Here is a 27,758-nt window from a genome sequence, read left to right on the forward strand (position 1 = left end):
TTTCAGAACATGCATTGCAAAACGTGTATTTGTGGAAAATCATACCAAAAGTGAAAATGTTACATCGCCAATCACACTGTCCAATGGAAATATTCATTACAGCATCCATTCACTTTCCCCACCCCATCAATGGACGAACAATAGTTGGCCACAAATCCCCATAATACCAGTTCAATTATGTCTCTATGGAACATTATAATCTCTTCAAACTTTTCTTTCTTGCATCTATTTTTTTCTTGTCTGCCTGAACTTTTGCCAATCCACCTTCCTTCTTTTGTGGATTGATCGCTGTGGCCGGAGCAGACCCACTAACTCCAGTGTCTGCTGTGGGTGCTACGGCAGCTGGCTGCTCTGGCCCATTTCCCCTGGTGGCTGTTGTAGAAGGGGCCGGTGGGGATGGTAATGGCAAGGCAGCACCTGGTGATATGCTCTTCTGATCAGCATTAAGAACTGAGGTATTGGTCTGGTCAACATTCAATGCAGTGGTGGACTCGGATATAGCTCCCGATTTAAACTTGGGTTTTGGCTTAGCATGGATCCCAGTATAAAGCCTGCAAAAAGTTTGGAAACACGCTCAGGTTCCTTGTACTCAAGGAAGAGAGAGGAGAAAAGGGGTGGTGTGGGGGAAGGGAAGGGAGGGGAAAAAAAATAAAGGCAACCCTTGGCGTAGATATGCTTTCTTTAACAAGGCATCAATTTTCACCGCAAAAGTGAAGTAAGAAGTCTGCAAGACAATTTTTACTCCAAGTTATCCAAAAAAACACCTCAAGGAGGGCTATCACACCGAGTTTAATATGACACATCGTCAAGGTTTGACATTTTCCATTTTTTCACATTAATACATTATCTCAAGACACACCAAATCAAATCCAAGTTAAGCATGCAAAAATATAAATGCCCAATGATGGAAGCATTTGAAGAAAGCCCAACTATGATAAGGCTGAAAATGAAGAATTATGAATCTCTCTTAAGATCCCATAAAACATGGCAGTCCAAGGCCAAATTCACCATGGGAAAATGTCTGCCTTATGTATTTTTCCACAGAAAGCTCCCCTGTTCCAATATATCACAACATGAAGTGGATAACGAGACAGGAATGACTGACCTAGCATGTCTAGCATACTCCTCATAATTCTCAAGCAGCATCTTGCCAGCTTGTTCATTCAAAGCTGATTCTGGAAATGGTTCAATCAATAAACACCTAACTACCTGTAACCAAACCTCAGTCAAGGAATCAAAATTGAACAGAATCTAAAGCTAATGCAATTGATTGTCGAACTTTTAGAACAGTCTCAAACAGATGGCAAAAGAAGTGGAAGAAGAACTAAATTATGTTCTACACTAAAAAGCACATGAGCCTTACAATGAGAACATGCCGTAACCCAAGACTCGGATTCCAATCCTTTTTAAGTGTGTTGACACAGATCTCACCATTGTTTGCAATGTTTGGATGGAAAATCTTAGTCAGGAAGTAACCTTCAACACAAAATAAGATGTCAGTCACAGTAAAATCAAAGATGCATCCGTTATAAAAGTTATTGTTTCCAAGTTAAAACTGTAACAAGTATCAACAAACCTTTGGGAGGAGAGTGTGGAAAGTCATGAGATAATAATAACTTCATGCGGAAAACACCATTTTCATATGGAGTCCCAGCTGCAAGTCAAGAATGCTCATTCAGTTTGAAGCCTTCACAATGCCTAAAAAAGAGTAAACTTATGAAGACAAAGCTACATGCCTGGGCCATCAATATCACCATATATGGTTGAAAAATCATCATCGTTTACTCCAACTTTGATACCCTCAGGGGGTGATTCATCAAGATTCTTCAATTCCTTTGCAAGTTGCTTGATAACATTTGGTGGAAGATTTTCATTAGTCGCCTGAAAAATAAATAAATAAAAATATTGTAAGAGGACTTTAACAATTCAAAAGTGACAATAGTAAAGAATGCCATGCTTCCATCATCACAATCCCAAAGCCTTTTCTTATTTTGAAACAAATTAAAAACAAACTTAAAAAAACAGGATCTGTGCCTCGCAAAAAGGGAAGGGCTAGGTTACCATATTAATGGCTGACAACAACTAGACATCATTTTATATGTGCAAATGCTCATGACAAAACTCTAGACCCGTTGATCAACAACCAAACAGTACATCAACAATATCATATCTCATTCTAGTTTCCTGGTTAAAGTGCATATATCACTACTTTAGAGCTTACCAAGGAATTTATTGAGTAAGAAGGACAAATAGTGAATTACTTGACCAATATAAACAAATCACAATATAAAGGCACGAAACTAAAGAGTGGGCACAAAAAGAAATAAAAACTCTACCATTGTCACAAAGAGAAAGGGAACCCTTATGCAAACTTTTCTTCCTGAGAACAAATCAATGCCCCAACCTAAACTTGCTTTTGTTCAGAGTGATAAAAAAATAGAGTGCCGCCAAAAGTTCCTGCAAAAGAAATTTCTGTGAACAAATAGGTATTGGCTCCACAAACAGTATGCATCAAAGACAATTTAAGTTCATTAATACATCTCCACAGACAGATAACAAAACCTAGCAGATTGAATGAACAGCCAATGGTCTGGTAATGAAAGAATGTAGCATTCAAGGGGTCTTTAGACGCTTTGAACACAACCACAACTATACTCATGCAAATTATAGACGATGTGAGTAACACCAACAAAACATTTTTCACAGCATTTATATATATTAATATACATATATATAGAGTGGTTTGAATATTATATGTGAGCAGTATGATTCGTTAATTGGCCAATTCCTATGTCAAATAACAATTACTAGAGTGAGTGGCTGGCACGATATTGTTACCCACAAATCCACAGGCGTATTGGGTTAAAGTGAGGTTACATCATGTTTGAAGCCTTAAGAAATGATTGCTTAAGGATTTAAATCTCAACCCTCACATTTCCAAGATCTCAACAAGTGTGGCCAAAGCTCAAAGGAGAGTCAATGATTCAATAGGGAAAGTGGGAGACAACAATGTTGATTGTTGTCAATGACTCCCTTTGTAGAGCAAGAACGACTCGCTCTAATGATAGGCATGGACTCTTCGAGATGGCACAAGACACTTCGATTGTTAAGAAATTGCTCCATACAAGGGGAAGGCTAACTATGTATAGCTTCATTTGGTAAGAATAGACTCAAATGTGAAGGGGGAAGGTTTGTTTAACATCAAATAGTAGCGACAAAGGTGAGTGGTTGATATAACAGATTAAGCCCAAATTCAAACCCTTCAAAGCTCTTACAATGAAACTCCTAAGGTGTCAACTCTCACAAAAAATTTATAAAAAATAAAATAAAAATAAAAAAATCCAACATCATATTTACTAAATCATATTTCCTTGACATCCCTGAAATATAGTGTTTCAAATGAACATAACATTATCTAACATGAGACCCTTTCTGAAAAACTTCTACCATAATAAGACTAGTCACCTAAAATTTCACCCGCCGAAAAGCAAGAAAAAGGGGAATAAAATTTATAACTCATAAAAACTGTCATCCCCGAGTTCTAGAGAAAACAAAATGACCCACCTTTCAGTATCTACATCTAGCATATATTCTACACAAACTAAATTAATTACAGACTTTAAGTTGCTTTGCTATTACTCATTACTATAACAAAATCATTACGGAAAGATAACCGGCAGAAGCACATTTTACATGAAAGGCAAGATGTGTTATTCAATGTCTCATACAAAAACAAACTTGTTAGCTGAGACATGGAATTCAAACCACTGCTGAAGGTACACCTCATTCGAGGTAATAAATTTCCCCTTTCTTCAATAAAAAAATGTATTTCCCAAAAAAAAAACAAAAAAAACTCAAGAACACAAAAGCACCCCATTCTTTGTGTACCAGGCTCAATGCACGAAGCTCCTGCCTGCATTATCAAGATCTAAAAATAACCTACGAGTAAAAATCAAATCATGGGAACAAGTTTTTCTGATCATCAATCTTCCCGATAATTAGTGACTCTGATTTTGTGTAGATAAAAGCATTTTTTATACAGTTTATCAGTCTGTTGGTTTTGTCTCTTCCATTTCCACTTTCTAGCTCATCCAAAAACTAACATATATGGATCCGTGATCCTACCTTTCTTCTTCAATCACAAGCAATGACATATTGACAAAAAAATTAAGCAACAAATAATATGCCATTTTGCAGACAATAGATAACTCGGGCCAAAATAATCCAGACACAAGTGTACGTGAAAACTCAAAGGCACCTGAATTTCTCAAAAAAAGAAAAAGAAAAAGGAGAGACGCACAAGCACTCAATACAAAATCTGCTGAAACCGAAAGTACCACAGTTAAGAAGCCCAAAGACAGCATATTCTCCTAGCATCGAATCCCTAAAAGATAATTATAATAATAAATAGATCCTCAATTCATAGTACGTAAAAACAGATTAACAATAACCAAATAGCAAACTTTCACAACTCATCTGACTAGAAGTGAACAAAACCAACATAACGCATATTTCCTATGTTTACGCGAGAGCTAGCGAGAGAGAGATAGTATTTCAAACTAAACCCTTTAATTCAAGTAACCTAGTTGACCATACAAACCAAGAAAAGAACCTTAAAAGACATATCCCCATATGTCAGATCAAAACCCTTCTGCTCTGGAAAAAGACGCAGGAATCACATTCCCATTTCACCAAGTGCAAAATCACACACGCACCCACAAATAGAACAAGAAAAGGATATCATCCAATAAAAGCGAAGAATCCATCAACTCAGAGACGGGCACACAAGATTTCATCAGCACCCAATCACATTAAAAAAAAAAAAAAACACGAAATCAAAGAGAGTACAAGTACTACCAAAACCCTAGATGAGAATCCAGTCAATCCGCTTCTTCTCTCTGAGAGCCCAACCACAGCGCGCACGAGAGAGAGAGAGAGAGAGAGAGATAGAGAGAGCGAGCGATCTCTCCTTGGAATGATTGAACTGTTGATTTAGAGGCAGAGGGAAAGAAAATGAGAATTACTGTTTATTTAATGGAAACAAACCATAGCAGATTAAATAATTTTGATTTATGAAATGACGTGTCAGCTATCAAAATCTTATAGACGTTGGATTCCTCTTGTCTACTCCAAACCCACTTGCTTATTATTGTACGTGTTTTACACTCCCCATTCAAATTTGGCAGAGCCAGAAAACGTGTGCCCCATTTCCTTAAAGGATGCGCGTTGGATTTGTATTTTACAATATATACATACGTACATATACAGACACATACACATAAGAAGTTTATATTTAAGAAGATAAGTAAAATTTTACGAGAATTTTTACTCATTTTTCTTATACTATAAATCACATTTATTTTTTATTTTTTAAATTTTTTTATTTTATTTTTGCTAAACTAAAAAAGTTTTTCTACTTATTATTTATATATCTCACATTTAGTATGAGAAAAAATTAAAAAAATAAATGTGGTATGTAAAATAAAGATAATGAGTAAAATTTTTTTAAAATTTAATTTATATTTAGATTTTATTTCAAAATAAATTTTATTGCACAAACATCTTAACCGAACAAAGTACATGAAAAATAAAAAACTCAAACATATATTTTTGCAAAGAAATAAATGACCATTAGTATCAAAATTCACAACCACCACCACCCATGCTCATGTTCCATAGGAGAGAGAAGATATAAGATCTATCTACTTTAGAAAGTGCTAGAGTTGCTCGTTGAATATTGATATGAGTTGAATTGAGTTTTAAATAACAATATTATGTAGACCTTATTAGGATATATTTTACTTTTTAAAGTTAAAATGGGTTTAATATTTTTAAATTAAAATATATGAAATAAGTGGAGATGAATTTAACTTTTTTATAAGTAATTAGAAACGTAATGAATTTCATCAATGATTGATTTGAAATGAGTTGAATTTAACTCAATAACTAAACACAACCTTAAGTGTAAAACTCGCCTAATAGTATAGACATCATAAATGCAGTTGATATCGTCTCAGTAGAATTCTTCGACTTGATTACATGTTTTCACCTCCAAGTTACAACTCACAAGAACTAATTGACCACATTCAAAGATCATAACCTTTAAAATCATAAATTTTTTCGAGAATGTTAAGAAGAGCTTATCTTTTGGTTGTCCATGAATTTAGTAGATTTGGTTTCAATTTTCCATCCAAAGTTTTCTCTTCGTAGTTCGTTGCACATTCCATTAGTAAATTTGATGAAAGTGGGAGGAAGTTGTTTGAATAGAAGCATCGAATACAATATATGCTTATATTAGTAAAACTTTCCAAATTGGGTAGGCATGATGATCATTGCTGAATGCTGAGGAACCAAAAAATGGCATGATGATTAATTATAACCAAAAGGACAGAAGGCATCTTATACTATTGCATATTGGTGTTGCATTGACTTGAGCACCAACCCAATAATATTCTTGTCTCATAATCTAATAATCTAGAATGGGAAAGTGACTTGTTAACATTAATATATATATATATATATATTTTAACGAAGTATTTTCTAGATAAACTAAGTGGCTATAAGATACTAAATTCAATGGGGGGGTTGAAGTCCTTAACAATCATTTAAAAATAAGCAAATGCAATAAAAGAGGAAAAAAAAAAAAAAAAGACCCGGAGCCAAACATTTGGTTCCTACCCATTTCTCAATAAGGGGAAAAACAGCTTGAAGCTGTTTTGCATTGTCTAATAAACAAACTATAAAACTACGACTAAAAATCATAATAGAATATTGTGTGCTACATTTTGTTGGTCTGGACTGGCAGAAGAAAACTTTTATGACCACTTTATCTTAATCTTTAATTTGAGAAAGCGTGAATATAAGAAAGTAGCAAGCGGAAGATGTTAACATTAATATATATATATTATTTTGAAAAATATTTCACTTAATAAGAGATTTCACGAAAATAAATTAATAAAAACAATTTATTAAAGATTAATATGTATAAGACTCTGAGTTCGTTATATGAGATAAGTTTCAAGTAATGAAAAACCGTGCAAATATAGTTAATTAGAAGATTTTGTGATATACACAAAATTTCTTGTTTATATAAAGAAAAAATGTTCTGTATAATTGAGAAATAGATCTCAATACATTTGACACATACAAAACTCATATCAATTATTGGTTCATTTTTGCTTGTACACTTGTTTCCAAAGTGTAGTTCTATGCAGTGTGATCAACAACATATTTTACATTATAAGAAGACATGAATGGGTTAAAAAGACTCCAAGAGTAGGAGGTTGGTCATAAACTAAAATAAAGTGACAGTAAGTATTTGTGCCCTATTCTTTCATCATGTTTTCTACATTAGTTTTACCTAATCATGGTGATTTAACAAGGATATTGAAAGTATTTTCACATGAACAAATTTATCAACATTATAAAAAAAAATCAATTCATGGATTAACTTTAATTATAAATAACAATTTTTTTTTTCATAAAAGGCGTTTAAAAAATTTTGTCTCAAAGAATTACTGTGGAGTTTAAGGTTGCGTTTGGATGTTAATATGATCTGTAAATAGTAATATTTTATAGATTCCATAATATGTATTTAAATATAAATAAGTTGAGATATATATTTAAATGTATGAAGTAAGTTGAAATGGGTTTAACTTTTTTTTTATAGAAAGTTTAAAAAAATAGTGAATCTCATCAATAATTGGTTTGATATGAGTTGAGATGAGTTTGTGTTCCAAACATTGCATATTGTATATTTGTTCTGCGAAAAATAGATATTAATGAACTTAGGAATATATTATTATTCAATTTTTTTTGAAAAATAAGTAAGTAATGTTAGATATACATCTAGGATATACAATACTCTTGTAGTCAATTCTTTTTTTTAAAAAAAAAAAAAAAGGAAAAAGAGAGGTTCACCATAAAATAATAAATTTTTTTAAATAAAGTTTACTCTATTTTAAAGAGTATGCATAAATCTTACATGTCTTAGATTTATACAAATCATTTTTGAGAATTAATGAACTCATAAGTAATCTAATCTATCCTTTACGTGTATATTTATTTTTAGAAAGTTCTATACATAATATTACTAATTTTTTTTATTTTATTATGTCAAATATGACATATTTATCATTATTTAATAATCATAATTTATTTGTCTATGGCACTAGTGTTTTCCTATTGTAAAAAGTGGTGCTACATCTACCGAAAGATGTAGTCCAAAAATCTACCAAATAAGTTAGAATTTTTTTTTTCATTCATTTTTTTATATTCTTAAATTATTTTTTTAAAATAAAAAAATTTATAACATTATTAAAAAATACTTCCTTAATTATTAAATTTAAAAAAAAAATTATTAGGTACAAGTAAACTCCATGCACCAATTCTCATACTGATGATTTTTTTTAATTTAAAAAAAATATAAAAAAATTTTAAAAAAATTAAAAATATCTCTTATCTCATAAAAATTATTTTCGTCTTCAATTTATATTATTTTATTAAATATATAGCTTATATATTAATATATGAATTAGTTCACAAAATATACTTGCAAACAGGTTTTTCTAATAAAATAAAAAACCATTCCAGACACTATTTCGGTATCCAAATTCGCGTCCCAAAACATTGTTGTATTGTAAAAGAGGTCGGTGGTGTTGAGGTCAGTGATTGTCGGGCCGTAGGGACAAAGTGAGCTACCATTTTTGAATTTGGTGCCGACGAATTGCTAGGCTGTAGACCGTTGGAGGGTCGTCTTCCTAACTAGCCGTTAGCCACCGGCTCCAAAGCACGCGTTAGAGGGTTTTGTATTAGATTCATGTCTCATTTCATATCTGTTTCTTCTTTTCTTTTTTTAGTTGATTTGTTCATGTGTTTTTTGCACTTAACATATTTTCATATGCGTAAATAATATACCTTGACAAAAAATTAAAAAAATTAAAAAGAAATATGGATTTAAATTAAGTACTTTAAAATCCCCTTCAAAAACTAAGATTTCTTAACAAATAGTTCTAAAATATTTTAACATTTGGAAATTTTGTATCATTGATACATAAGAAACGGATTAAATAGTTAAAAAAAGTTTTTCTTAAAAAAAATTAACACATTTATATGTAAGAGTTTTATTATTTTTAAAAATAATACTACATATAGTTATGGAGTACATAAATATTGTACAGTTACAAGTCATGCACACTTATTTTTTAATTGTAGACCATATTTTTTTTTTAAAGAGGGCATGCGAGAATTGCTTATCTTATTACTGATTTAGCATTACTCAACTAGATAATTGACATATCAGTGATTAATAAAAAATAAATTTCTTAATTACGATTAATAGTAATTTTCTTCTAAAAAAACACCAATAGAAATATATCTAAAAATATTTTCTTGTGATGACAAAAATATGAAAAAGTTTTGGTAACCCAACAAATAGGATCTTTGTTGGTTGTATCATTCAACCTAACCATCTAAAAAGAAAAAGCATTCAACATATCGACAGCCTTGAATCATTCCGAACTGTTCCATAGTCATCCTATTACTAGCAAGCCCTGACCTTATATGGCATATTGTTAATCATGAGGTCTGTTTTGGTTGAGATGCCAACTTTAGGTTAAGAGCATTATGTTAGTTTGGTCAAATGAGGATGTTGGCTAAAATTTAAATGATTTGTATTAAAAAGATCTATGTTAGATTGGACAAATTTAAAATATTTTAGACTTTTGTTATAGTGATGGGCTAAAAATAGAAGATCACTTTCATTCACCAAAAATTAAAATATTATTTTCTCATTTATACACTTTCATTTCTATATTTTTATTTTACCAATTAAAATATTCTACACTTTCATTTTATCAATTAAAATATTAAAATATTCTACACTTTCATTTCAAAGGATTAAATGACCTTTGAAAATATGTTTTTTTTAATATTAATTTAATTATAACATAATTATTAATAATATTAAATTGGTAGCATTATAAAATTGACAAAAATAAATTTTTTTAAAAAATATTAATTTAATAATATTTTATTATTATATAGAGAATAAATAACCAATTTAATGTGAGAATTGAATTTAAATAGAATAGATAAATGCAAAGAAGTATTAATATTGGCTAAATTTAAATATAAATTTGACCAAACCAATGAGGATGTTCTTAAAAAAAAAAAATATGTGATTTTTATTCTTCAAAAGCTCTGTTGGCACATTTTCTGATCATGTTCGTCCAACTAAATGGTTGAATAACCCTTTCTTCTTATGTGGTAATACTTGGTGGTGTGCTTGAAATGCTCATCCATGGCTTACCCTTTATATATATATATATATATATATATCTGTGGGTGTCTGGGCCAGTTTGCACGCACCTCGACTAATCACACGGGACTTTGAAATTAACAGCCAGTTAAACCTCTAGTGATCTTGAAGGGATTTGAATTGATGATTATTAGAGAGCAAATCCAAGACCTGACTAGCTGAGCTACCCTTCAGGTTTACTCATTCATGGCTTACTTAAGTCCGATTTAGATACAAAAATCTCCACAATTTATTTTATCTAATCATAGCTGAGCTCCACACTTGCACTTTACGTAGTCAAACTCATCTCTCGCTAAAGTCGAGCTAGCTCTGCGCTCACACTTGACGTAGCTAAGCTTATCTCCCGCCTAACCTCATGCTAAGAAATCTTTCTGGATTAACACAAGCGAAACAAAGAATTAGGGACCCGCACCCAAAATTTAGTTTTCTATAAGTTTTTACGTACTACTTCTATTATCTTGAAGATCCTCAATACCTTTTTTCGAAACGAATTGATCTTAAGAATCACAAGCAATTGGAGGGGATAAAATATCTCAAGCCTAGATAAAAGAGTCCAGCCCATCAAAGGGCCCCCATTAAAAGACAATAAAAGAAGAGAGGAATAAGAGAGAATGAGGAGATAAAAAGGCTGAGGAAGGATGGGGTGTCAGGAAAAAAAATTGAGATGTGACATAAAGGAGATGGAATATGATATAAAACAAGAGAGTAACAAAAGATTAAAGGGGCTTCCAAATGACTCTTTGGAGGTTTTGACTTCAACTTCTTCAATCTCACGATAGAGAATCTATTGATGGGATCTCCTTATCTTTAGAAGATAGAGCTTTGATCTCCATTGTATAGCGATGATGAGAGCCTATAAAACAAACATATTATAATGTATCTATCTTTTCCAACGACTAGTGGACATAGGCCTAGTACCAAATTATGTAAATTTGTATTTCTTTTATTTTTCTTGCATATATTTACTGCTTGCTACCATGGATGAAAATATGAACACTGTACATCATCATCACCAGACATCGATGGGGGCTCTATACAGTACCGATCGAGGCCCAAATAGTCTTAGTGGATCATGAATGAATTTTTCTCTCCTTTCAGTTTGTTTTACTATTTTTAGGCATTAACACAAATTATTTAGGGAAGTTTTATGATTGTTTGTCATCTCAAGGGACCCTTTCATCTCAATGCTGCTCAGGATGAGATCAGACTTTCTTTCTTAACCACCAAATTGACATAAAAGGTGGGAACTTTCTCTTCTGGTGATAGGTGCCACGAATAATGCTACACTTCATCTTAGCCAGCTTGATATTGAGCCCTCTTATTTAGGATATTTTTTTAAGCCAAAAAGGTGAGATAAGAGATTAGTACATTCTACCTCGACGCGGATGATAATGGTAAGAAGAATGCTTGTTGGCTCCCTCCAAGTGTCCGACACCATGCTCCGTAGTGCAATTTTCTTTCCCTTTTTATTTTTTTATTTATTATTTATTATTATTATTAGAAAATGGTAATTTTCCCTCTCAAAATGCTCCCCACTTTGAAAGTGTGTTTTTTTTAATATTTTAAAAATCAATTGCACACAAGCCTCTTACTACTAAGCAACAACCTCATGGAGCGTTTGGATGGAGGGAATTATAAAAGGTTACTTAGATTTGGTTTGGTTTTATAAATTTTAAAAATCATCTCATCTCATTTTAATATGTAAACATCATTCAAATAAAAATATTTTTTAATTTTTAATTTTTTACTTTTTCATCTAATCATTACTTAATCATTACAACTTTCTTAAAATTTTAAACAAAATATAAAAAATAATTCAATTTTTTTTTTAAATTTCAAAATAAAAATTATATTCTAATCCTCTTTTAATTTATAATATTTTTATTTAACTTTTTGACTCTCATTTTTTAAAACTTTATAAAAATATTAACTCAAATAATTTTATTATTATTTAGAAATTATCTCATTATTATTTATAAATTTTTTATATTATCTTATTTCATTTATATGACTAAATGAGAAATTATTCTGATTAGATAGACCTAAGTTATAAGCGAAGGGAGTTCGGTTAAATACCCACGGGAAATCTGAGTTCTCTCCAAACCTCCTTTTGAAGGGAAAGTGGATTTCATCCTAAAGAGGTAAAAATCTACAGTCCCATCGTACTTAAATAACTTACACAAAACTCTTAGAAATACACCAAAAAATAGGAATCTTAATGAGTCCAGTTGTCATGTTTCCGATTATTACTAAACATCAGCTTGGTCACATTTTAGGAGTTTAGATTCTCAAACGTCAAATCATTTAGAAAGTAGATGACAAAGAGAGTGTTATATTCCCAAAAACAAATGCCTTTTTCATAGTAATCTTATCCTTTATTCACGGGACATTTTTAACTTTTGTTAAAAACAAAGTTCTTCCTTATCCAAGAAAAACTATTCAGAACTGTCTTTTCCTTTCTTAGAAATAAAACATTAAATTTCGTTTGGATTCAAAAAAATATTTTAATTTATTTTATTTTATTATTATAATTTTTTTAAAAAAATAATATTTATAATTATGATTGTATTAGTACCATGCAGTCTCTTTAAAAAAAATAAATTAATACGGGACCTATATAAAAAAAACTATCTTTTTAATTGTGGACTCTATATTTTTTCAAAATGATTACGCGGCGTTTACACATTCCACGACTGTATGTAACATTATTTTTTTTTAAATTTCTATATAAAATGTAATAAACAATTCAATTTTTTTAAATTTCAATTTAAATTTTTCAAATTTTAAAATAATAATAATATTAAAAAATAATATTATAATAATATTTTATTCAACTTTCATATTTAATTTAAAACCATTTTATTTCATCTTATTTCTGAATCTAAAAGAGATGAGATGAACAAAAGTTAAAAAGTTGAATAAAATATTATTAGAATATAATTTTTATTATAATTTGTTTCTTAAATTAAAAAAAATTAAAATCTTTATTATATTTTATTTGAAAGTTTAAAAAAATTATAATGATTATATGAGATACGATGCGATGGTTTAATTTGTATAACCAATACATGCTATTTTGACAATATTTCATGCGGGATTCCAAAGCATCTTCAATAACATTTTTCAGTCTTTCAGGTTACAATGATACTATGAAGCAAATATTAAAACATAGCATGATATTTCAATTGATAGAATTTGACACTTTAGAATAAAAAAGAATTTGGAATAACATTAAATAAATTAGAAATATTTCTCATCTATAAAGAGATCTCACAAAAATAAATTTACAAACTAATGTCATTTGATATGATACTACTTTATAATTAAAAAAAAGATTTACGATCTGACTAATTACATTAAATCATGTTAATTTATAAATTTATTTTTATAAAATATATTTGATTATTTGAGAAATGAAATAAATAATATTTTAATTCAAATCTTAACTCGAAATGGGAAAGTTGCATAAGTTACCTCAACTAACAATGTGTTAAGCAAATCGCTTAAGATCTTGCAACAAGAAAGTCTATTTAATTATAATTCATCTTTCTAAGTCTAATGCTAGCCTTGTCATCAACGATCCCAACTTCGATTTAATCCCTTATACCCTCATTCCCCTTTCTTTTTTTTCTTTTTTTCTTTTTTCTTTTATTTGGGGGATCTTTGCTTTATCTCAGTTGAATTCTAAATATGCTTTCCTTATTAGACTTTTAAAAGAGTCCAACTCGGTAAAGGATCAGGATTGGCCCATTTTTTACCCCAAACACCAAAGGCTATATGGATCTAACCCAAACCAAGCCCTTCTTAAACCATCTAGATTTTCTAAGAGGACCCAATTACAAAAATTAAGCCATATTTCCTCTAACGAGAATAAGGCGTGTTTGGTATACAATTCTTTGAAAAGATGTCAAGATTTTTCAAAAACAATCATCATCTTATCCAATATATGATGAAGAATTGTGGCTGTGTGATATGCATCATAAGTGTTTGCAGAAATGCCCCATTTAGTATATCTCTATAAAATAGTGTCGTCATATATCAATACAGTATGTCATCTCCTTTTATACCATGAGTCTTATTGCCAATGGGCACATCTCCGGCTGTATATTAGCGTGATTTTGTTATTGCTATATTGATAATTTAATATCGAGATTTTATTTTTAATTTTTAATTTTGCACTAATAATTATTTCCTATCTATGAGTTTGTGAGTAGAGATTCGTCTTTATCAAAATGAAAATTATTAAGAATTTCAATTCCAATTTGATACATGATCACCTTAGTTACCTAAAATATCAGCATAATCACGATTGTTATGGATATGTGTCACACCCTAGTTGACATGCTTAATCCAATCTACGATACAAGAAACGTAAGGGTTCGTTGAATGAGTGAAACCTCCGATGTCCAAATTAGTTTTATCTCGTGATATAGACTTTGTGATGAATACATGAGTCTAAATTGTACATGTATTTAGGCATTTGTATCCCCCTGGCATGGTGGGGCCTTTGTTTCCTCTATGCTTGGGGTGTTTGTCAACTGTTTTGTGTGTCATGTCATCGCATTTAATTCAACTGCTCCCGCCAGTCCCTTGGGCTATGTCTTCCTCTAACTAGTGGTTAAGTGTGGCCTTTCTTCGTGTGGCTTTACCTTGTCTAGAATAGAATTGCTCTTCGGGATCTCTTGTCAATGGCGTGTGTTGGGTCATTTAATGTGGCATGACTCCCTGAAAATTATCCAGATAGAGGTGTGCCCATGTGAATGTTGCTTCCCCTTCTTGCATTGATCTAGGCCTTCTTCTCCTTTACTATTCATTGGGCTAGTTATATTTTGGCCTTTGGGCCTTCTCGAGGTGGACTGGGCCCAGCTCGGTGGAGGATGAATATACCCCCTCCAGTTATCCCACAAATTCTTACATGTATGGTGAGAATTTTTTGTTTTTTACCCCGCAATGCTTCAATGATCCATAACGTATAACAACTCAGTTTGTGTCCATTGTTTGTAACAATACACTTTCCTATGCTTGGGGTAATGTGTGATGTCTCAATCTCCAAGTTTCAATGCGTAGTGGGGATCACAGGATTTGTTCCTGACGTTTCTTCTCTAGTGACACTTGTCACCTTCATACTAGGAGTCATCCAATCGACACTGACCTTCTATTTAAACCCCTAGTCCCAGCTTTGTCACTTCTTTCCTACGTCCATATACTCGTTCTTTTCTTCTCTTCGAAAATTCCCAGCCTTTCTTTCTTCGTCTTTTCCCCTCCTTTGAAAGACCCTAACCTTTCTTCCTCCATTATTTTCTCCGGCTGTTAATGGCACCAAAAAATTCTTCCCATCTAAAGGGGTATTTTCCTGAAACTCTAGAGCTTTTGCTTCGGATAACCCTCAGTATTTTGAAGGATACCATTGGTTTATGGTCACCACCTCGTCAGATTTGGATGCAGTGAAGAGTTCACTCGGGGTGCCTGAATTCGTTGTCTTGGAAGTTTCGGGGGCTCACCGAGAAGGTCACATTGTACCCCTCCACGTTTTTAAACAGCATGAAGCTTCCTTTTGGCCCGTCCCGTACGAGACATCGTGGATTACTTGGTTCATTCCAATGCATGGAGGATCTTATCATCGTACTGAAAGGTTTGTGGTTGGGAATTCCCTACTGGTGAGGCCATTCAACAAAAGTTCCCCATTCGAGCCATTTGGAGACTTGTTTCAAACAACAAGGAGTTTCCCTGAACTCATCCAACCAAGAAAAGGCTCATTTGAGGATGTCCTATTCTTGGGTTGGGGGGCAATAAGAAGAAGTTTGGAATGATGCTCTTTTGACCAGAGCCAACATTGTCATCCCGGACTGACCACGGGTTAGTGGTTGTCATTTTATATGTTAGGTGTTCACCTCCCGCGGCCAGAAGAGGCCTTTCGACCAATGTCTTGAATACCATACCGGATGTTGTACTGGTCAAGGCACTAGAATGAAATATTTCGATACCGGTACCGTTTCGTGTACTGTTTTGGGATAGTTGATATATAAATAAATTATATATATAAATATATATAAATTATATTATAAAATAATAGTTTATATATGAATAATTTATACATAAATACATATATATATATAAATTATAAATAGTCTGGTATGAATTGAGGGTAAAAAAATGAGCTTGTAGTTTAAAAAAAAATAGTAAAGGCCTAAATACCGGCCGGTACAAGCTGAAATATTGGCCGGTACAACTGGTATTTGGACCGGTACGAAATAGGTACAATACCTATATCGAACTAGTGGCTGGTACGGCATATTTTGGCCTTATCGGCCAGTACGGTACGATATTGAAAATCATGCTTTCGACCCTCTTGCAGAGGGGAAATGTAAGAAACATCACACCGAGGGAAAGGTGGCCTGTGAGTTGTCGGGGACCAGTAGCAGCTCTGAATCCAAACAGAAGGTTCCCCTTCCATTTAGTAAACCCAGCCATTCTTCACAAGCTTCATCATCATCGGTGGTTCGTGAATTAATTCGGTGTGGACCATCTATCTCGGACAGCATTGATGCCATCTTGGAATAAGCAAAGGTTGATTTTTCGACAACAATGGGTCTTGACTATCCTTTGTTCTATCTGTGATCTACCTTGTAACCCTCGTTGATTCCGTCCTTTACCCACTAAGTGATTAGGGGTTGCTTGAGGCCTTTAGTTGGGATAAGAAAGAGCTTAAGATGGCCTTTGTTGAATCCAAAGTTTCAAGTTTTGTGTAATTATATATCTACACATGGATTTTGATGATAACAAATGAATTCAAAGAATAAAGGAGTCTCAAACTTAAGTTGTCTACACAATGGAGTCAAGCACATCAAAGAAATAAGTATGAGCAAGAAGGGAACAAGTTCACATTAAAGTCATAGAGTAATGTTGTAAATCTCTTAAAAATTCGAAATTAGGATTAAGGCTCAAAATTAATATTTTATCATAAAGCATTAAAATACATTTTCTACATGTGCATGAATATTTTGAAAATTAAATTTGAAAATTTTGAAAGATGATTGATTGTCATCTTTCACATGTGCATACCTTGATTAAATGGTTGAATTTTGAAAATATTAAAGATGATTGATTGTCATCTTTCACATGTGCATGTTTTATTTGAATATTTTCAAAAGTGATTGATGTTTTTTGACTTATGCAAAAGGTAGATGATTTTGTTTGAAAATTTTGAAAAATAAAGTGTGCTCCTTTTGTCATATGCAAAAAGTAAAAGATTAGGTTTGAATTTTTTGAAAAGTAAAGTGTGCTCCTTTTGTCATATGCCAAAACTAAAAGATTAGGTTTGAAGTTTTTGAAAAATGATGATGTTGTCTTTGACAATTGAAAAAGAAGAACCTTTTATTTGAATATTTTGAAAATGTGAATGATGTTGTTTTTTACATGTGAATCTTTTTAAATTTGAATATGAAGTCTTATATTCCTATAAATAGATCATTTGAGAGTTTCACATTTACAATATCCAGAGCATATAATATTCATTCAAAGCTTTCATTCTCTCTTATCTAAGCATTGAGCCTTAATCCTTGTTCATTTTGAGAGAAATATAGTTTGCACTATATTGTTCTTATTTCACTCATTGATGAGTGTTTTCTGATAACTTACCCACTATCAGCTCTTATATCAGTAAGATAGTATGTATAACTCTTGTGCGTGTAGAAAATGTTCTATACAGGGAATAGTTGAATCACCACGTGTAAGGTGATTGCAAGTGTAGAGGGTGTTCTACACGGATCCTTTGTAGCAGTGTTGTTCAAAGGTGCAATATGTTTCTATCTCCATCTGAAGAAGGTTGAATAGTGAATTTGGGGATCTTCAATAGGTAACTTGAGGCGAGGATATAGGCAGTGGGGCCGAACCTCATTAACATACTGAGTTTGCTTTTCTCTTACCCTTACTCTTTATATTTATTACTGTTTCGTATTTTGTTTATATTTTATATTATATATTATTTGATTTATAATTCTTATTTTTTTTTTTTAAATACAACTCAATTCACCCCCCTCTTGTGTTAGTCATCTGGGCAACAATTGGTATCAGAGCTAAGAGCTCTATTATAAGATTAACTATATTTTGAGTTAAGATCTTATGGCTAACATTACAGTTTCATTTGATGAAGGTCATTCTAGCAGTTGACCTCCACTCTTTTGTAGAGACAATTACTCATTCTAAAAAGTTAGAATGAGAATATTCCTTCAGTCTCAAGGTCGAGAAATCTGAAAATGTATTGTAAATGGATTTTATATTTCAACAAAAGTAGTTGATAGAATAAAGTTCAAAAAAGAAGAAGAAGAGTTTGATCGTGAAGACGATAGACTTTATACTTTGAATTTAACTATTATGAATTTATTATTTAATGCTCTTAATGGAAATGAGTTTAATAGAATAATGACTTGCGCTACGGCAAAAGAAATTTGGGATAAGTTGGAAGTTACTTATGAAGGAATTTCGCAAGTCAAGAAATCAAAAATTTATATTCTTACTCATGAATATGAAATGTTTAAAATGAATGATGATGAGTCTATTTCTAGTATGCACACTCGTTTTACTAACATCATAAACAACTTGACAGCTCTTGGCAAAGTTTATTCTAAGGTGGAAATAGTAAGAAAAATTCTCAACTCTCTACCAAAACGCTGGGAATCAAAAGTGACAGCGATTCTTGAAGTTAGAGACCTCAAAAAGCTCGAAGTGAATGAACTCATCGGTCACTTATCACCCATGAATACACATTGAAAAGAGGAGAAGAAGAAGAAAAGCCAAAGAAGAGCTTGACACTTAAAGCTGTTCCTCATGAAAGTGAAAGTGATAAAGATGAGGAAAATGACGATAAAGATGAAGAAGTTACGATGATAACAAAAAGAATTCATAGGTTATTTAAGAAAAATAAAACTTCTCCAAGGAAATCGTTCAAAAAGTTTTCCAAGAAAAATTCAGGTAAAAATGACACTTTAATTTGTTATAAATGCAATAAGCCTGGTCGTATCAAGCCAGATTGTCTTCTGCCAAAGAAAGATCGAAACAAGGGTAAGAAAGCAATGAAAGTTACATGGGATGATGATTCAAGTAGCTCAGATAGTGAAGCAAGCAATGGAGAATCAGCAAATTTTTGTCTTATGGCTAAAGATGATATTGAGGTAACAAATCTTGATAATATTGAAAATCCTTCATATGAAGAATTGTAAAATGTTTTAGAAGAGATATATGAGGAATTTGAAAAATTGAGTATCAAGTATACGGCTTTAAAAAAGAAAAATTCTTCTTTAACAAACGAAATTGATATTTTAAGAAAAGAAAATATCATTATGAAAGATGAAAATTTTGAGTTGAAGAAGAAAACTGATTTAGAAAATATTGTTAAAAACTTTACAAATAGAAAAAGAAATTTTGAAAAACTTTTTGGTAGTCAAATATGTGTTTTTGACAAGGCAGACTTGGAATATATGCCAAAACAAAAATACAAACCTTATAAAAACTTCTTTGATAATCCTTCTACATCAAAATCTAATATTCAAAATTCTTTTCATAAAAATAATTTTGTTAAAAAAAATACTATTATAATCACTCAAGTTCTTCATTTATGCCACATGTTATTTACAATTTTTGTAATAGAAATGGTCATAATTATCATACTTGTCCTATTAGAAGAAATCATACAATGACTATTAGGGCCATGTGGGTACTTAAAAATCTTGTTTCTTCTAATACTAATAAATAAAGGACCCAAATATCTTAGATATAAAAAAAATTATTTTAATTGTTTTTATAGGTATGCATGAAGTCATCCACAAGCAAAAACAAATAGTTTTAGATAGTGGATGTTCAAAATATATAAAGGGAGACAAGACTAAGTTCTTTGATCTTAGATCTAAAGAAGAAGGACACGTGACATTTGGAGATAATTCGAAAGGGAAGATCGTGGGAATATGTAAAATTGATAATGAATCTTCTCTTATAATTGAAGATGTTCTACTTGTTGAAAGTCTAAAATATAATCTTTTGAGCATAAGTCAATTATGTAATAAAAGATTTACAGTTACTTTCAAAATGGATAAGTGCATTATTTTGAATGATCATGATTGTAATATTTGTTTTATTGCTTTTAGAAGCAACAATGTTTATACAATCGATTTTGAAGAAATTACCTCACAAGTTGCTATTTGCTTTTCAGCTCAAAATGAAACTAGTTGACTATGGCATAGAAGGTTAGGTCATGCCAACATGGAACTTATTTCCAAACTTTCAAAAAATGATCTTGTGAGAGGTTTACCAAAAATAAATTTTCTTAAAGACAAAATTTGTGATGCATGCCAATTTGATAAACAAACAAAAACTTCTTTTAAAACTAAAAAACATATTTCCACTATTAGACCATTGCAACTGATATACACGGATCTTTTTAAACCAAATAGAGTTGCAAGTCTAGGAGGAAAATATTATGCATTTATTATTTTTGATGACTTCTCTAGATATACTTGGGTCATCTTTCTTGCTCATAAAGATGAGGCACATAATACCTTTACCAAGTTATGCAAGAGAATTCAAAATGAAAAGGGTTATACTATTTCAGGTATCCGAAATGATAGGGGAAAAGAATTTATTAATAAAAATATTGAAACATTTTGTGATGAAAATGGTTTTGTGCATAATTTTTTTGCTCCTTGAACTCCTCAACAAAATAGGGTAGTAGAAATGAAAAATAGATCTCTTCAAGAGATGACAAGAACAATGCTCAATGAAAACAACTTGCCTAATTATTTTTGGGCCGAAGCGGTAAGTACTGCATGTTATGTTATGAATAAAGTTATGCTAAGGTCTAAGTTAGATAAAATCCCATATGAGCTTTGGAATGAGAAAAAACCCAACATTGGTTACTTTCATGTATTTGGATGCAAATGTTTTATTTTGAATGACAGGGATAATTTAGGTAAGTTTGATATAAAATCTGATGAAAGTATCTTAGTCGGGTATTCTACTAATAGTAAAGTTTATAGAGTATTCAATAAAAAGATTTTGACTGTACAAGAATCTATGCATGTAGTATTTGATGAATCTAATTCTTCACTCTCCAATAAATCTATTGATGAAGAAATAAGAGCTATAAGGAACACGAAAAATCTCAATCTCAACAAAGAGAACACAATAGATGAAGTTCAACATGGAGCCATCAGGAAAGATCATCAAAATTTAATACAAGACGCAACCAAACAGTGAAAATTTGTGAAAGATCATCTAGTGGAACAAATTTTGGGAGAACCTTCACGAGGTGTAAGTACTTGATTATCTCTTAGAAATATTTGCAATTATACTGCTTTTCTATCTCAGATTGAATCCAAAAATATTGATGAAGCACTTCTTGATGAATCTTGGATTCTAACTATGCAAGAAGAGTTGAATCAATTTGAAAGAAATGATGTTTGGACACTTATTCTTAAACCCCAAAATCATACTATTATTAGAACAAAATGGATTTTTAGAAACAAGAAAGATGAATCCGGAATCATCACTAGAAATAAGGCTCGACTTGTAGCCCAAGGTTTTAATCAAAAAGAAGGAATCGATTATGATGAGACATATGCACCAGTCGTAAGATTAGAAGTTATTCGAATGCTACTTACATATGCTTGTTATAAAGATTTCAAACTTTTTCAAATGGATGTTAAAAGTGCTTTCTTAAATGGTTTTATAAATGAAAATGTATATATTGAGCAACCTCTAGGTTTTGAAAATTATAATTTTCCAAATTATGTTTTTAAACTCACAAAAGTACTATATGGACTCAAACAAGTTCCTAGAGCTTGGTACGAGAGACTCAGTGGTTTCTTGATTGAAAAAGGTTTTTCAAGAGAAAAAATCAATACAACTCTTTTCATTAAATATGAAAATGATGATATTTTTTGATTCAGATTTATGTTGATGATATAATATTCGGTACTACTAATGAAAATATGTGTCAAGTTTTTGCTAAGACTATGCATGAAGAATTTGAGATGAGTATGATGGGAGAACTTATATTCTTTCTCGGATTGCAAATTAAGCAAGCAAAAAGTTGAACATTTATCAATCAATCAAAATATATTAAGGAATTACTGAAAAAGTTTGGGATGGAAGGTGCTAAGGAAATTGGAACACCAATGAGCCTATCAACTAAACTTGATAAAGATGAATCCGGTAAGCCAGTTGACTCGAAGATATATCGAGCCGTTAAGAAAAAGCAACAATAGGGGAGAAGTAGCGAATCCCAAGACTCACCAAGTGGTAGATAACATCAGAATCTGACTTATTAGCCAAATTATTATTTTCTTGCTGCAACATGGCACCAATGGCAGCTGCAGAAAGGACAAGAAGTTGAGATGCAGAATGCCTCATGGATGAATCTAAAAAAATATTAGAAGAATGAGCCATTGAAAAAAGAATTGAAAGCTTAAAACGAGAATGTTGAAGGAATACAAATGAGTTATAGAGATGAGAAGAACAAAACGAGCTATCATCCAAGTCAAAGAATAATGCGATTTTTTTTACCGATCAGTGAAAATGACATTTTTTTAGAAACTCGGAGCCCTCAAACTCGTTTGTCAACAACATCAGACGATTTCTTTCAAATCTCCAGCCACACTTGTCGGTTCACGGACGGATCCATTTTTTCAACTATCTACAATTTCTATTAATGCACTGTTTTCTTCAGTCCATTTACTTGTTGCGGATCCTTTTTAATGATGACAAAATGGGGAGAAGTGTTAGACTATAACATTAATATTGTTTTAAACTTGTTATATATGCTTGAAATTATATTGATACTTTTGCTTGAAAAACTAACGCACATTCTCAGGGGAAGCTTAAGTATTAATATAGGTTTCAGATTCTATCAAGTATTTGTCATCATCAAAAAGGGGGAGATTGTTGAATCCAAGGTTTCAAGTTTTGTGTAATTATATATCTACACATGGATTTTGATGATAACAAATGAATTTAAAGAATTAAGGAGTCACAAACTCAAGTTGTCTACACAATAGAGTCAAGTACATCAAATAAACAAGTATGAGCAAGAAGGGAACAAATTCACATTAAAGTCATAGAGTAATGTTGTAAATCTCTTAAAAATTCGAAATTAGGATTAAAGCTCAAAATTAATATTTTATCATAAATCATTAAAATACATTTTACACATGTGCATGAATATTTTGAAAATTAAATTTGAAAATTTTGAAAGATGATTGATTGTCATCTTTCACATGTACATACCTTGATTAAAAGGTTGAATTTTGAAAATATTAAGATGATTGATTGTCATCTTTTACATGTGCATATTTTATTTGAATATTTTTAAAAGTGATTGATGTTTTTTTTTACTTATGCAAAAGGTAAATGATTTTGTTTGAAAAATTTGAAAAGTAAAGTGTGCTTCTTTTGTCATATGCCAAAAGTAAAATATTAGATTTAAAGTTTTTGAAAAATGAATGATGTTGTCTTTGGCAATTGAAAAAGAAGAACCTTTTATTTGAATTTTTTGAAAAAGTGAATAATGTTGTCTTTGACATGTGAATCTTTTTAAATTTGAATATGAAGTCTCATATGCTTATAAATAGATCATTTGAGAGCTTCACATTTACAACATCTAGAGCATACAATATTCATTCAAAATTTTCATTTTCTCTTCTCTAAGCATTGAGCCTTAATTTTTGTTCATTTTGAGAGAAATATAATTTACGTTGTATTGTTCTTATTTTACTCATTGAGGAGTGTTTTCTGATAACCTACCCACTATCAACTCTTGTATCAGTAAGAGGGTGTGTATAACTTTTGTGCGTGTAGAATACTAGTATTCTACACAGGGAATAGTTGAATCACCACGTGTAAGGTGATTGCAAGTGTAGAGCGTGTTCTACATGGATCTTTTGTAGCGGTGTTGTTCAAAGGTGTAATAGGTTTCTATCTCCACCTGAAGGAGGTTGAATAGTGAATTTGGGGATCTTCAAGCGGTAGCTTGAGGCGAGGACGTAGGCAGTGGGGCCGAATCTCGTTAACATACTGAGTTTGCTTCTCTCTTACCCTTACTCTTTATATTTATTACTGTTTTGTATTTTATTTATATTTTATATTGTATATTTGATTTATAATTCTTATTTTTTTTAAATATAACTCAATTCACCCACCCTCTTGTGTTAGTCATCTGGGCAACAACCTTATTCTCTGCCCTCCTCTAACTTGCTCTGAGGGGTTCTCACGAACCAGACATGCCTTTTGAGGATGCTGTGAAGGAGCCTGCTTCCCTAGATGATGATGTCGAGGCAGCTTCTTGAAGGGTGACCTTTGACCCGATCATGGACGTATTGCTGGGTAATGCCAATAGGGGTGTCGACTCTACTCGCTTTGTTCCTTCTATAGCCTCCAATGGTGAGACGCCAACTCTTCCCTTTGACCTTAGGGCTTTGTCCCAAGATAACTACTTGGTTGTGGATCTATGGAAGGATTGGTTCTTCCTACCTTTCTCACCCTTCAGCACTTCTTCCAAGCCTAAGGTTGCTATGTTGGCGGCTTTGGAAGAACCCACAACATCTACCCCTCTTGTGGGCAACAAAGAGACTACGGGCAAGTAGTTGGCCAATGCGGATGCCGTAGAGACCTTTGTTGAGCCAGTGACTTATAGGGGTGTTGTGGAGGCTCCAATTGAGTTGGTGACTGATAGGGGCATGGGTCCGTTCTTTCTCCTCTCTCTTCCTATGCACTCGGGTGGTTGGGAGTCTTGAGGTGGGCCTCTTGGCACGATGCTTCAAGGATGCACGGGTCCTTTGGGTCTCGACCATTTTGACATGGTTCGAGCATTGATAAAGCATGGGCTGAGTTCAAGCGTTATACGACTGATAAGCTTAGGAAATTTCTAACCTCAGTAAGTTTTCCCTCTGTTCTCTTCGATCTCTTCCCTTTATTGTTCCAACTTTCACTAATTCGCTTTGGACTGTTAGGGAGTTGACTTGCTAACAACTTGGATTGTCAAGGTACAGATCAAGAGGGATGAGGTGGAGGCTACCTCTACCTATGTCACGCCTGTTCCCGCGATTGAAAGAAGAAGATTTGTGCTTTTCGTAATAATGTGGCATAACTCTAAAGCGACCTAGCAAAATTGTAGCAGAAGATAGATCGCTACCACCTTGAGGCCCAATTGTTGGAAAAGGAGCGAGATACTGGGCGAGATTGGTTAGCTTGCCAGGAAGTAGATATGGAAGAAACCAGGAAATGCTGTCAAGATTACACTGTTGCGATGGAACAGGCTAAGGAGTCTTGCCAAGACTTGAGCTTGAATTTTGATCACCTCAGGGGCAACAAGGACAAGCTGGTCAAACAATATGATTCGGGCCATAAAATGTACTAGAGGATGGAGGAGAGTACGTGAAGCTTAGTGAATCTTGGTTAAGCAAATAGGAGGAGCTTAGATCTTGAGACTGGCAAATTTTGACCCTAGAATTTGAGTTGGCCTCTGCTAGGGGGGAAGTGATTTCCTGATACTTGCAGATAGATGCATCAGAATTTGAGCTGATTCATTCTAAGGAAGACTTGGTTTGGCTTTCTCCTTAGCTAATGATGGCCAAGGTGGTCTGCAATAGTGCTTGGGGCTACGGGTATAAGGAGGGCTTGGAGAGGTTGAGGGACAATCTAATGGAGAATCCCAAGATTGACCTGAGTACCCTTAACTTGAAGGCCCTCAAGCTTGACTACCAGTCACTCCAATTCCTTAACTCCTTGGGCAAAGACCTGATGCCCAACTTATTCCCAGATCCGACCCCAAATCCTTGACTTGTACATGCAATATATTATTTTCTTATGGAGATGTATTAATGCCATGAACAATATCATAATGGATGTGATTTTATACTTGTATCTAGGCAAAAATGCATAGAGATGGTCGAGAGACTGTCATCGCTCGTAGTTCATCGTGAGTCAAGGGACTTGACTTAAAGGGTGTGGGTCAAGCAATCAAGAGATTGTCATCGTCAATATTTTGCCATGAGTTAAGGGACTTGACTTAGAGGGTAAGGGTCGAGTAGTCGAGAGACTGTTGTCATCCGTATTTTACCTTGAGTCAAGGGACTTGACGTAGAGGCTGATGGTCAAGTAGTCAAGGGATCGTCACTGCCTGTAATCGAAGGATATGGAAGCAGGTGTCCTTGTTCATAGGTACATTCAGTGATATATTTAAGCAAAGTAATTTCTTAGGTGCTCGACATTCTATAGGTGTGGTAGTTCATTTCCTTGTGCATCCTTGAGGCGATATGACCCTGGTATGTTGTTGGCGATGACAACAAATGGTTCTTCCCACAAGTTTCCAAGCTTTCCTTCCTCTTGCATGGTTGTTCCTGCTTCCTTTAGAACCAAATAATCGACTTTGAAGGATTTGGGCTTAATCCTTTTGTTGAAGTAGTGTTCCACCTTCCTTTTGTTAACCGCAATTCAAATTTTAGCTTCCTCTCTCTTTTCTTCCAACAGGTCTAGGTGTTCTTCTAGCTTCTTGTTATTGGAATTCTAGTCGAAGTGTTGGATTCTGGAGGTGGGCATTCCCACTTCCATTGGAACTATCACCTTGCTCTCGTAGATTAGGCCAAAAAGGGTTTCTCCTACTGTTATCTTGGCAGTGGTATGATATGCTCACACGACTCTCAAGAGTTCCTCCACCCAGCTTCCTTTCTTATATGTCAAATTCTTCTTCAGGACTTCGAGTAGTGCTTGTTGGTGGTCTCTACTTGCCCGTCGGCTTGCTAGTGACCAGAGGATGATCCCTAGTTCTGTGCACCAGTCGTGGTAATGACTTGAGTCAAATTGCCGTCCATTGTCCTAGATTATATTCCAGGGAATGCCAAATATGTATACAATAGCCATCCACATAAATTTGATGATGTTATTTACCATGATGGTCGCAAGTGCTTATGCATCCACCTATATGGTAAAGTAGTCTACGACGACAATTACAAACCTCAAGCCTCTCTTACTCAAATGAGCCATCAAGATCAATCCCCCATTTTACAAGTGGCCAATGCGACAAGATTAAAGTTAGTTCTTCCAACGGGTAGTGCGGTATTGGTGTGAACAATCGGCATTTTATGTATTTCCTGATGAACTCTTCTGTGTCTTTGAGGGCGCGTTGCCAGTAGTAACCTACTCTCACGACTTTGCCCTTCAAGGAACTCTTGTAAGGGCTCAGTGGGTGAGTGACACATTCGACTCCTAAGTTAGTTTTATGTCGTGAGAGAGAATTTACGATGAATACATGAGTCTAAATTGTACCTGTATTTATGCTTTTATAACCCCCTCACCTGGTGGGGCTTTTATTTCCTCTATGCCTCGGGTGTCTTCCGACTGTTCTAGGTTCCATGCCATCGCATTTAATTCGGTTGCTCCTACCTATCCCTCGGGT

At 33.0% G+C, this 27,758-nt stretch overlaps 1 protein-coding gene across 1 annotated transcript; it reads right to left on the reverse strand.

Moving 5' to 3' along the window:
* Positions 1 to 5,020, reverse strand: LOC122277156 (ubiquitin-conjugating enzyme E2 22-like). The gene is made up of 7 exons (XM_043087050.1): positions 4,858 to 5,020; positions 2,337 to 2,457; positions 1,737 to 1,881; positions 1,577 to 1,654; positions 1,364 to 1,476; positions 1,106 to 1,209; positions 1 to 551 (listed from the first exon to the last, which is right to left on the reverse strand). The coding sequence occupies exons 2-7, from the start codon at positions 2,337 to 2,339 to the stop codon at positions 194 to 196; spliced, it is 801 nt and encodes a 266-aa protein (XP_042942984.1). The 5' UTR covers positions 2,340 to 2,457; positions 4,858 to 5,020; the 3' UTR covers positions 1 to 193.
* Between the last annotated feature and the right edge of the window lie 22,738 nt (positions 5,021 to 27,758).

The sequence above is a fragment of the Carya illinoinensis genome, chromosome 9, assembly GCF_018687715.1.
Source record: "Carya illinoinensis cultivar Pawnee chromosome 9, C.illinoinensisPawnee_v1, whole genome shotgun sequence".
Classification (NCBI taxonomy): Eukaryota; Viridiplantae; Streptophyta; class Magnoliopsida; order Fagales; family Juglandaceae; genus Carya; species Carya illinoinensis.

Bases quoted from the DNA above. Each gene is read 5' to 3' on its own strand.
- LOC122277156 (XM_043087050.1), bottom strand. The intron at 1,655-1,736 runs GCATGTAGCTTT...CTTGACTTGCAG, and splicing joins TGGTGATATTGATGGCCCAG to CTGGGACTCCATATGAAAAT. The intron at 552-1,105 runs GTCAGTCATTCC...AACTTTTTGCAG, and splicing joins GAGTATGCTAGACATGCTAG to GCTTTATACTGGGATCCATG.